The sequence below is a fragment of the Micromys minutus genome (assembly GCF_963924665.1).
Source record: "Micromys minutus genome assembly, chromosome: 9".
Lineage (NCBI taxonomy): Eukaryota > Metazoa > Chordata > Mammalia > Rodentia > Muridae > Micromys > Micromys minutus.
The window spans coordinates 61,292,041-61,304,475 of record NC_137978.1 but is presented as its reverse complement, the minus strand read 5'-3'; the positions used below and the strand labels follow the sequence as shown (position 1 = coordinate 61,304,475).

Below are 12,435 nucleotides of genomic sequence, written 5' to 3'. Positions count from 1 at the left end.
GGAACCAGTTTCCATATTAGCAGCCCCAGGGCATGTGGAACACAGCCAGTAACTTCTGCCAGTGGGCTGTTCACTTGAGAAATGCTCCGTGACTGCTAAAGCCCCTTCATATACATCATGCTAATGGGTCTTCACAATACTTTTCAAAGTAGTAGACTAAATGTTACAATCCACATTTTATAAATTGAGAGACTCACAGAGTAAAGCAGCTTAACCAAAGCCACATGAATTTAGTATTGTTAGCAGTGTGGGACTTAAGTCTGAAGAATATATGTAACAGAAGAGTGCTTACAGGTTCTTGCAGATCCACCTGCATGTTAGGATCACTGGAGAATTTCAAGCCTTGGGAGGCAGAATCACATCCCACCCACAGACATTACGATTTGATTCTCTGGGCGTGTGACCCTGGATTTCACCATCTCTGCAGTCTTGGTGACTCTTAGATATGGGGAGGTCTGGGAGATGTGGGCTTGGCAAACAACCCTAGTGACATGCCAGGCTCTCCCCGTGCTTCCCGAGCACCGTCTTCTCAACAAGGCTGTGATGTGATACCATGGCTCCCAAATAGGAAACTCTAAAAGCAAAGGATTTTTAATGATCTGTAAAGCATAGTTATTTTATATGTTTTCTCGTGTTTAAGGAGAACCTAGTGCTCTGAATTAGAGACACTGATACACTTAGTGTTGAACTTTTTCTGGGTCTTTCACATATATCCTCTCAAAGACTGACATTAAAGATGCTTATACTTTTGCTGAATGAACTAGGAACAGATTTTGACATGTTATTAAAATGTTTTGTAAAGTTCCAGCTACTAAATTAAACACCATGAACAAAACCACCCTTGGGCAAAGCATGAGCAAGTACGACCTTCTGGTTTGGTTTGAGATCAGTGAACTGGAGCCTACTGGAGAGTAAGTCCAATTTTAAATGCATTTTTCAATAACGTGCTTCAGAATTAGAGATAGTCTTGAGCATGTTTGGGTTCGTGCGTCATTATCTTGTCAAGTCCCTCTTTGAGGTTGAAGCTGGGTGCCTTGCTCCTTATGAGTGAGGTGTGTGCCAGAGGCCATCTAGGAGGATTGTGTAGCAACAGCATGATGGACACCAAATGCACTTAGTTGTGAGGGAAGACTACAACATGGCGGTGCTATTGATATTGGTGAGCAGATTGTGAGAATGTGCTTCAGGTTCGGATGCAGGTTACTGGGGGCTGATGAGAAGGCTCCACAGATCTGGGCACTTGCTGCCAAGCCTGACAATCTGACTTTGGTCCCTGGGACATACACAGTGGAAGGTGAGAACCAACTATTACAAATTGTCCTTCTCCCTCCACACATGTGCCATGACAACACACACACACAGAGAGAGAGATAAACAAATGAATAAATAATCTTTTACAATTAGATTGTAATCTCAATGAGGTCAGTGAATTAAGATTTTTACTTTATAAAAATTTAATCCCTGGATTAAAATTTTCCACCTTGCCACTATTTGAGGCCACTGTGGCATTGTAGGATATTGTACATTACCTCTAGCCTGTACCTATGTGAAACTCTTCAGTCATGTTGACCAAAGATACCCCTGAAAGAGTCACTCTCCTAAATTACCAGGGTCCACCTAAGCTTCCTTGTCTTTAAGAGCTGTGCTAGAGTTAGTAACCAATGCAACTGTTGTTTATAGTTGTTCTTGAAATGCCTTGGGAACAACACAGAAGAGAGTCTACTCCTGAAGGAGTCAAGCAGCTCCACCCATCAGCAAAGATCAGGGATAACTGTTCCTGCAGTGCTCCTGAGTGACTCATGCAATAACCTCCAGTGAGGATCTGCACCGTTAACTGTTAGTGTCTGCTGTGCTCATGACCCATGTCAAATAGAGTTATATAGCTCCTCAGTTGGCAGTTGTCTGAAGAAGGTGACTTTCCACAGGCAGATCTGCAACATTATCATAGCTTCCATTATGAAGGAGTTGTTCAGTGATGGTTTCTACTGAAGTAACTGCTGTCTGGAGCTTTATAGTTAGAACTGAAATTATGTTTCTTATTTCTACTCGGTTCCATGACAGTTATTCATTATTTACTGAATTTATGCAATAGATAGAGACGGAACAAAAAAGCCCAGTCAGGCGCTGACGCTGACATAGATGCACGAAGGTGCTTCTGTGATGACGCGTCCACACCAGTCGGATGTGGAGCAGAGTGTGTAGAACACAGATTCCCCTTGACTTGGCAGGTGAAGCAGTCCTAACCTCTTGTCTTCTGTGTTTTTATTGTTATAGGTATATTCCAGCTGTGGTGGACCATTCAGCAGGCTTGCCCTGCCACGGGACATTTTTGCTGCATCAGGTACTGATGTCTGAGAGGAAACAACAGATTTCTCAGTTTTTCATCTCTATTTGGAGAGGGGACTGTGGGGGGACATTTTTGTTTTGTCCCCTCTTGTTTTAAATTAGGGTAGGAAATAGGTGGGAATTGAATATGAAACATCAAATACTGTTTCTGTTTGTATTAGTCGGGGTTCTGTAGAGTAACAACTTATAGAATCAGATTCTTTCCTCTGTCTATACACACACACACACACACACACACACACACACACACACGGGGGAGGATTTACTTTTACTAGAATAACTTGCATGCTGCATTCAGCAGTTGCCCGGTCCACAAGACTGGATGTCTTAGCTGGTCCTCAGTATACTCTGAGTCCACAAGAAGGAGGCTGTAATGCCTGTGGACTTGCTAGGGAGGGTAAGAACATAGAACAAGGCTTCCTTCTTCTGTGTCTGTTTATAGGAGGTGTGGCCCAGATTACAGATGGGTTTTCCCACCTCTAAAGATCTGGAGTAGCTGGCTGGTAGTGGCTCCTGCCTTTAATCCCAACATTTGGGGGTGCAGAGGCAGGCTGATCTCTGTTAGCTAGGGGCCTGCCTGATCTACAGAACTAGTTCCAGGACAGCCAAGGCTACACAAAGAAACCCTGTCTCAAAACCAAACAAACAAATCTGTATTAAAGGGCTGTATTCTGACCTCAAAGATCTTCCCACTTCAAAGTATTTAATTAAGCAAAAATATGTATAAATATATTTTAGCATAGCTATTGTGAAAAAGGGTCTGGGGAGGCCTTATCCTTCATAGAGCCATCATTAATTGGTGATGACTACAGAAGTCGCTTTATGGATATGGATATGGATATGTGGAAGTTTTCCATGCCTCGAGGGATGGCCTCATACCACACACTGTTCTGCACTAATTGGGTGGTGGGTGTCAACAAGAAAGGAGGATGAGTGTCTGGGAGGGTTGCAAGGAAGGAGCATCAGGAAGAGTCTGAGAGAGGCAGTGATAGATGGCTGTGGTCAGAACACATTGTATCAATGTATGGAGACAATGAAGTTCAGTTACTACCCTTTGTGTTGCTCTCATACAATATTATATGCTTTCCATAGCTTGTGTCTCACTGTCAGTGTTTTAGTTGTATATTAATTCATTTGAGACAGATTCTTACTCTGTCCTCCAGCAGGCTTCCAACTCCTATGGTTACTCTCTTGCTCTCTTGCCTCAGCCTTTCAATCATTGAGTTAGCAGGTCTGAACCACCATAACCTGACAGTGCTTATTGTTTGTTTATTTATTTATTTATATACTATCTGTATAGCATTCTGTCTGAATGTATCCTGCAGGCCAGAAGAGGGCATCAGATCTCATTACAGATGGTTGTGAGCCACCATGTGGTTGCTGGGAATTGAACTCAGGACCTCTGGATGAACAGTTGCTGCTCTTAACCTCCAAGCCATCTCTCTAACCCTCACAATGGGGGTTTTGATTTGCTTTTTCTTGTTTTGGTTTGGGCTGTATAGATCATTAAAACTAGAGCCCTTTCTGTATTAGGCAATTACTCTACCACTGAGCTATTGTATTTTTGTAACAGAGTCTTGATGCCCAGGTCCTTGAATTTAAGAGATCCTCCTGCCTCAGTCTTCCAAGTACTATGATTATAGGCATGTGCCACCAAGCACATCCAGAAGCTCCTCATGAGGTTGATGGTGAAAGTCTGAATAGATTAAAAATATGCTTTTAAGATGTACACTATTCGTTTGGTGAAATAGCACTCAAAGCCTAGAGTGTTACTACACTCAATAATCCCAGCCTTCGGGATGCAGAGCAGGAAGATTATGAATTCAACAGCAGTCTTAGCTTCTTAGTAATTCCTGGCCAGTTTGAGCTACATGGCAAAATCCAGTCTTTAAAAACAAATTGAGCCAAATGCTCAAAACTACTTCTTGTCCATGTATCAGTGTTACAGGGAGCTCCATTTCCCTATTACGGGGTCACAATCAGTCTGTCTGTTGGCCTGTCTCTGCCTCCCTTGCCTTTGTGTATGTATCTGTCAGTATCTGTCCCAGTCCCACCCCTACCTCTGTTTCTTTGTCTCTTTCCCAGGATGTATGAACTCCTCTGGCCTCAAGCTTTATTCTGTGATTACAGGTGTGAAGCTACAAGGTGTCTCTTAAAACCAAATCAGCAACCGGCTTGTTCATTTTCTCATACATTCCTCTAAATTGTAATCTTGTTCCATTACCCAGGGCATCCAGCGACGGATCACAGTGACTATTATCCACGAGAAGGGCAGTGAGCTCCACTGGAAAGATGTCCGTGAACTGGTGGTAGGTGAGTGCATTCCATCGCTGAGAGAGCCTGCTTTTCAGAAGTGTCGTCACTGTGCTGAGTGCAGGGGAGGTGTGCAAAACTGGAGAACACAAAGTGGAGGCAAAAAAACACCTTGAGTTTCTTGGTAGGGGGAAGGAGCGTTGAGACAGGGTTTCTCCAAGTTGTCCTGCCTGTTGTAGAACTCTCTGTAGACCAGGCGGACCTTGAACTCATATATCTGCCTGCCTCTGCCTCCCAAGTGCTGATTCTAAAGGTGTGTGTCACCACTGCCAGACAAGTTTGAAGCTCTCTTGAGTGCTGGGGTTGTGGCTCAGAAGAATGATTACCTGGTTTGTGCACGGTCCTGGGATCAGTCTTAAGTACTGGAGAGAGGGAGAGGGAGAGGGGAAGAAGGCTGGGGGGCGGGGGAGATGCAAGTGTGCTAGGCAAATCCTCTTCCACTAAGATAGAGTACTGGCAAGGGATGATTGGACTGGGTTCTAGCATGTTCTAGCACTAAGCTACTCCCTCATAGTCTTTTGAAAGACAATATGTCACTAAGCAGCCCAGGCTGGCCTTGAACTTGTGGTCCTTAAGTAGTTAAAATGATACTAGAGCTTTTGATTTAACAAAGTTATATCTTATTTTTTTAATGTGCTGGTTTTCTTATTCCTTCTTTTAGGTCGGATTAGGAATAAACCTGAGGTAGATGAAGCTGCAGTTGATGCTATCCTTTCCCTAAATATCATCTCTGCTAAGTCCCTGAAGTCTTCCCACAGCTCCAGCAGGTAGGGTACCCTGTGTCACAGAAGTGACACCCTGGTGTTATTTGGTGGATTCACATTAGATTCCCCATTTCTAATGACTCCTGGTGCAAATGAAGAAGAGAATTTTCTTTTTACTTCAAAAATTCTGGTGTGGTGGTGTACACCTTTAATTCTATTTCTGGGAGGCAGAGACTGGAGGATCTCTATGAGTTCAAGGCTGACCTGGTCTGCATAGGAAGCTATAGGACAACCAGGACTACATAGAGAGGTTGTGTTTCTAAATAAACAAACAAATTCTGTTTTCAGAGCTGGAACAATGACTCAGTAGTTAAACGTGCTTAGTGCTCTTGTTGAGGACCCAGATTTCATTCCCAGCATCTCCTTCATGTGATTCAGAATAGCCTGTTATTCCAGCCCTAGGTTAGGTTATTGTCTAGGAGAACCGCAGGGCTGGGAAACAGAAGCCCATGCACATCCAGAATGGGCCAAGGACACTGCCTTTGCATTATGGAATGAATTCTCTGTGCTGCTTTATGCCCTAGAAAACTTGCTTATGTGTATGTTGGGAAAGGGATGGGAATAAGACGGCGCAGAAACAGAGTGAATAGGGTTTGGACCAGGATTCATTCTTTTCCTTATGTTACAGTTTTGCATAGGAAAAGGAAAAAGAAACCAACAAACATATTTGCTTTTCTGCATATAAGGAGAGTTGACAGGGCCTGTGAGAAGGGGGCCGAGGATAAGTGGGTGTTGTGTCCTGGGGGGAAGTTGCCATCACCTCTTCCTGGGCAGCCCATAACACCATGTCTCTGAAGTCAGCGAGACACCTCATGACTCTCCCTTGCCAGTGTTTGGGTGGCATTCATCACTATGTCCTTCGGCTGCTAAGTAAATGGTGTTGGATTGACCCTGACTGTGCTTGACCTGCTTACACTGAAGTACCCTTGAAAAGTCCTCTGACCTGAGCTCAGCAACAGGTTGGGTGCTATATGACATGAGTTTGGCTTCAAATAAGTTGGCTAAAGTTGAGAATAATGAAAGATGGACACCGAGGCTGGAGAGACGGCTCAGTGGTTAACAGCACTGACTCCACTCTTCCAGAGGTCCTGGGTTCCATTCCCAGCAACCACATGGTGGCTCACAACCATCTGTAATGGGATCCGATGCCCTCTGCTGGTGTGTCCGGAGACAGCTATGGTGTATACAATAAGTAAATAAATAAATCTTTAAAAGAAAAAGATAGACACCATAAACTTTTATATTTGTGGGTGTGTGTGTGTGTATGTGTGTGTGTGTGTGTATGTGTGTACATATGGAAGTCAGAGGACACCTTGCTGGACTCAGTTCTCTCTGTCAGCCATGTGAGCCCTGGAAAGGAAACTTGGGTTCTTGTCTGCTGGGTTATCTCTCCAGCTCAACAATTTTTTGTATTAATTGAAGATTTGAGTGTTCACATTAACTTACCAATTCTTGCAATAGGTCAAGTCTTTTCTTTAATTATGGGGTCATTTGTTGGAATGCTGATTGTCTTTCTTGTAAACACCATACTCCAAGTGTATCATGTGGTTTTCCTGTTGGTGGAACAGGAACTGGAAGCTATAAGAAAGAGGTTAGAAGACTGAAGCTGTCGTGGGCCACAGAGTAAAAGTCTGTCTCAAATTAAAAGAAAAATTTCACCTAAATTCAATCGTATTAAACAATTCTACTTTTCATATTAGAAAAAATCATTTAAATTGGTTTTCACAAAAAGTTCTTTTTACCTTAATATTTGATTGATATGCCTAATGTTTAAGTGTAAATGGTTATAATAAGTAGAGTTGACATTAAAGTATTTTAAAGGCTGGAGAAATGATTCATCAGTTAAGAGCACTGGCTTCTCTTCAGGAGGACTCAGGCTTGGTTTCCAGACCCATATCACAGCTCAGAACTTCAGTTCCAGTGCCCTCTTCTGAATTCCTCTGACACCAAGTGCATATGGGGTACACTTACCTTCATGCAGATATACATTTAAAACAGTGTTTAAGAACAGAACTCTTAAGCAAGCAACTCAGTTTTTAAAATCAGTTATCTAGGTGTATGGGACACTTCTCTAGTTTGGAGATGGAGAGCTGTTGCCATGTCTTGTTGCCATGACAAAGTACCTGGCAAAGCTACTTAAGGGAGGAGAGATTTATTACAGCTACAGAATACAGGCTGTCATGCTGAGGCAGCCGGAGCCTGAGGAGGTGGTGTCACTGCATCTGTAGCCAAGGAGCAGAGAACAATGACCACTGATGCTCAGCTCACTTTCATCTGTGTGTTGAGTCTGGACTGCAGCCATGGAATGGCACAGGTCTCATGAGGGAGGTTCTTTCCACCTCAGTCCCCCTGGCCTTGGCTTTCTCTTGGCTCAACCAGGGGGCAGAGGGCATTAAAGATATGATCTCCAAATTCCTTTGTAGCCCATCTTTTTTCTTTTTTTTTTTCTTTCAATTTTTGCTTTTTTCAAGACAGGGCTTCTCTGTTTAACTGCCCTGGCTTTCCTGAAACTCATTTTGTAGACTAGACTGGCCCAGAACTCACAGATACCCCCCTGAGTGCTGGGGTTAAAGGCATGCACCACCATGCCCAGCCCATCCTTCTTCTTTATGCAAGTCTTGGGAGAAGGATTCATGTTACTGTAAGTCCCTTATCAAATTGTGTCCCAGAATTCTCTGTTCATTGTTTGCCCACCTGAGTTCAGTTTGCTTCTTAGCATATTTTGCCTTTTAAAAAATATTTTTCTCTGTGTGTCTCTATTTCTCTATATATGTGTTTGTTTTTCTGTCTGTCTGTCTTGGTTGCTGGACTAACAAGAGCATTTTCTGTCTTTGCAGGCTCTTTCTTGATAAGGATATTCCTAGGTACTTTCTGTTTGCTTTTTTGCACATAGAGATTCTAGTTTACTAGACGCTTTATGTTTTATGTTGCTTTGGTTCCTGTCTTAAATTCAGTGGCTTCTTTCCTGTGTAAACCTAAGCTTTACCTAGAACAGAGCAAGACCCCTGGTACCACCTGTTCTGATGTGTATACAGTTTCCTACGTGACTTCTTGAATGACTTAGTGCTAAATTATTTTGTCATTCTATAAACTAAAGTTATTTCTTTATTTGTTTGTCTATTTATGTATGTATTTATTATAAGTGTGCTGTAGCTTTCAGACACACCAGAAGAGGGCATCAGATTTCATTATAGATGGCTGTGAGCCACCATGTGGTTGCTGGGAATTGAACTCAGGACCTCTGGAAGAGCAGTCAGTGCTCTTAACTGCTGGGCCATCTCTTCAGCCCCCATTAACTAAATTTTAAACACCTCTTCAAGTTGTTCTTTTGTACATTCTAAAGTAGAATATTTTACATGTCATATGACTCTCAGGTTTTGTTCTCTGACATTCTCTCTTTCCGTCCCCCTCACTCTACCCCCACGTCTCTCAAAGCTTGAAAAGTTTGTTGCAGGTCCCACTTACTTTGTTTTGCTCTGTGTCTACTGCACGGAAAGCAGACTGACTCTTTAGGAGTTGAATCTGCAAGAAGAAATATTGTTAATTAGTTTTTTAAAAGACAGTCTCACCATATAGACCAGGTTGGCCTTGAACTCCAAGATCCTCCGGCTGCTGTTTCTGGAGTATCAAGGTTAAGGCACAGGAAAGGCATTTAGGGAGACTCGTTCCACCTCAGTTGACTGAAGAGAAATTACCCCTCCCCTCTCCTCCATCCCCCCCCCCTTCTCTCTCTCTCTCACACACATACACACACACTAGCATAGAGTGTGACCATATGTAAGTAGATGGTGTTGCCATGCTAGGTAGCAGGGCACTGGGGAGGCAGAGGCAGGCAGATCTCTGGGTATGAGGCAAACCTGTGCTGTATGAATGTCATTCCCATTATTAGAATTTCTTACTAACTGAAATAAAGGTTCTGCTGAATCTCTATGGAAAGGGCTTTCCTTGTCTGGCATTTCTGTTGGACTTTGGGTCACTTGATGGCTTCCTCATTGGCTGTTGCTGTATGCCTTCTGAGTCTGTCAGAGAATTTTCCTGTCCCACACTCATCGTATCAAAAACTTGACACTGAGAAATAGTCACATTCCAGAAAAGACCTGAGTAAGGACAGCAGCAGATGGGTGTGACCACACCTCAAATCTGGGCACTGGAAACATGAGCTGTGGTCATGGGAGTCACTCTCAAAGAGAGAAAAACGTGGTTGGCAGGGAGTAGGGTACTGTAAACAGTCTTCTGTTGGAGGTGGGTGAGCTCTCTTCTTCCTAAGAGCTGGTGTTATGAGGGAGATGGGGTTACAAGAGGCATCTCCCCAATAAGGTGTCAGAGTTAGAAATGATACAGGCCTTGGAATTAATCTGTAGCCCCACCAGTGCCCCCTGTCTGTATATTGCCAGTAGGAAAAACTAAAACTTGAAGAACTTAAGGCAGTCTGCTAAATTTAGCTTACGATTCTTTCTTAAGGTTGATTCTCAGATACTTTTAGATGGAGTGAATGATAAAAACTACCTTTGCTGTTGTAAAACTCTTCTCTACTGTTGATAGATCAACTTGGGTTTGGTCGCTGAAATAATTAATGTTTTTCATAATTAGATTCTGTCTGTTCCTACCTTCAAGCATCCTAGGTACTTAAAGTGTCTATAAGACTCTGCAGAGCTGTCCTGTGAAGTTTAGGTCTCTAGGATACGGGAGCGAAGCCTACCTTTTTCTGAGTCCTTACTTTTTCTGTTTGTTTAGTTGGTTGTTTGGTTTTTGTTTGGTTTTGTATTATGAGACAGGGTTTCTCTGTGCAGTGTTGGTTGTCCTGGAACTCACTCTGTGAACCAGGGTAGCCTTGAACTCAGAGATCCAACTGCATCTGCCTCCTAGGATTAACATGTGTGTGCCTTGACACCTGGCAGAGTCCTTATCTGTTATTAAAACCAACAGAATGGCTCACTTGGACTTCTTTCAGATTCTGTCTACGTTCTTCCTACTGCTTTTCAATGCTCTCATAGTTTTTGTTGGTGGTGGACTGGCTTTGTTTGAGAAAGTCATGTACTATGCCCTGGCCAGTCTGGAACCTAGTAGACTGAACTGAAAATTCGACCAACGTAGTCTCAGACTTCAGCCGTCCCGCTACCTCTGCCTGAGTGCTGGGACTGCAGCCGTGTGCCCCATTCCTGGCAGTGCTGCCACTGTGGTTATGTTAGCAGGCAAAACCTGTACCACAAAGCAGAAATGAGGTACACAACTGAGGATCCCTAACAATGGGCGCCTGCCTCTGCTAGAATGTGATAGATGGAGAATGGCAGTGATTGGCATACGATTCCTTAGGACCCTGCCTGCAGCAATCCCTCTGCTACCATTGGCTACTCTGGGTTGACACATTGTTTTTCTGACCTCAGGACCTTCTACCGTTTTGAAGCTGTATGGGACAGCTCCCTACATAACTCCCTCCTTCTGAACCGAGTGACACCCTATGGAGAGAAGATCTACATGACCTTGTCTGCTTACCTTGAGGTAAGGAAGCCATAACTTCAGCCAGCCCGAGAAGTAGGCAGTGGCCGGAGCAGTCAGCAGAATTCCAACTTACTTTCCATTTCTTCCCTCCATCTTCTCAAATTGCTTATTTGATTTTACTTTGCTAACTGTTCTAATTGTTTTAGATCTGTTCCAGGGCCCCATTTAGTCAAGTCACACTTTTTTGATCATTTAAGCTTCAGGAACCCAATCACCAGTTAAGACAATTTCACACCATGCTTTCCTGGTTGGAACAGAGATCACTTCCAGGTCTTGGAACAAGCCTGAGTTCTTCCATTTTTATTAATTTTTGAATCTCATGTATCCGAGGCTTTGCCTCAAACTTACTATGTAACTGAGGATGACTCATTGCTCCTGTTTCTCCTTCCCAGATACTGGGATTACATGCATGCACCCTCATGCCTGACCTGAGCCAGGTTCCAACTTTTGTGCTGTCACCGCCCTGTGCCCATCCCCACGTGGGCTTCTGTGTCTCACTTTCTTCTATCTCCTTCTCTTTCTCCTCTTCCCCCTTCTCCTCCTCTTCTTCCTCTTCTTCTTCTTCCTCTTCCTCCTCCTCCTCCTCTTCCCCCTTCTCCTCTTCCTCTTCTTTTCCTCCTCTTCTTTCTTCCTCTTTCTGGTTTATGTTTTGTTTTTCAAGACAGCGTTCCTCTGTGTGGCCCTGGCTGTCCTAGAACTCTCTTGATAGACCAAGCTAGCCTTGAACTCACAGAGACCCGCCTGCCTCTGCCTCTTCTGCCTTCTGAATGCCAGAATTCAAAGCATGTGCCACCATGCCTGGCTTCTTTATTTTTAAATAGTGTGCAATGACAGGTTTTCCCTCAAAAGAAAATATGTATTTACCATGAATGCACCTGACCTTGTATTATTATCGGTTGTGGGGCTTTGGAAATCACTGAAGCAGAAACCTCCCTATCTCCACAGCTGGAACCAGCTTTGCACATCCATTACTTACTCTACCGCCTTTCGCCACAGCTGCTCTGCCTCGTCACTTAGCACTTTCTCTTGTCTGTTTGCAGTTGGATCATTGCATCCAGCCGGCCGTCATCACTAAGGATGTGTGCATGGTCTTCTATTCCCGAGATGCCAAGATCTCACCACCACGTTCTCTGCGAAACCTCTTTGGCAGTGGCTACTCAAAGTCACCAGACTCGTAAGTTTTTGAAACAAGCTTAGTTTCCAGCCAGTTCTTTGCCTAGTCCAACAGAAACAACAGGCCATATTTAGGTATCCCCAGCTTCTGTTGCAAGTTAGTTTATCATCTATGAACCATTAAGTAACTGACACCTTAATGACTTGCCTGGTGGCATTTAATACAATGTTAGTGAGTGTGTGAGTTCATGAAGGAAAGGGGAGGGTTTCGTGTAAATACTTCCAAGGCAGGTTAGTGACTAATTGTCACTATTACTCATATTTTTAATAGATTGCCATTGAAATTTTCTTCTATGTAAGAGTTGTTGTACATATCTAAGGCACACAGAAATAGACACTT

General features: G+C 43.5%; 1 protein-coding gene across 5 annotated transcripts in view; it reads left to right on the top strand.

Annotated features, from left to right (window-relative positions):
- Nucleotides 1-12,435, top strand: part of KIF1B (kinesin family member 1B) — a 117,798-nt gene that overhangs the window by 91,863 nt on the left and 13,500 nt on the right. For all 5 annotated transcript variants that reach the window (XM_080921652.1, XM_080921650.1, XM_080921651.1 and 2 more), the window contains 6 exons: nucleotides 803-911; nucleotides 2,275-2,341; nucleotides 4,575-4,659; nucleotides 5,321-5,426; nucleotides 10,808-10,922; nucleotides 11,963-12,096. In XM_080921652.1, coding sequence (XP_080777778.1) covers nucleotides 803-911; nucleotides 2,275-2,341; nucleotides 4,575-4,659; nucleotides 5,321-5,426; nucleotides 10,808-10,922; nucleotides 11,963-12,096 — 616 coding nt within the window. The remainder of the gene's footprint in view (nucleotides 1-802; nucleotides 912-2,274; nucleotides 2,342-4,574; nucleotides 4,660-5,320; nucleotides 5,427-10,807; nucleotides 10,923-11,962; nucleotides 12,097-12,435) is intronic.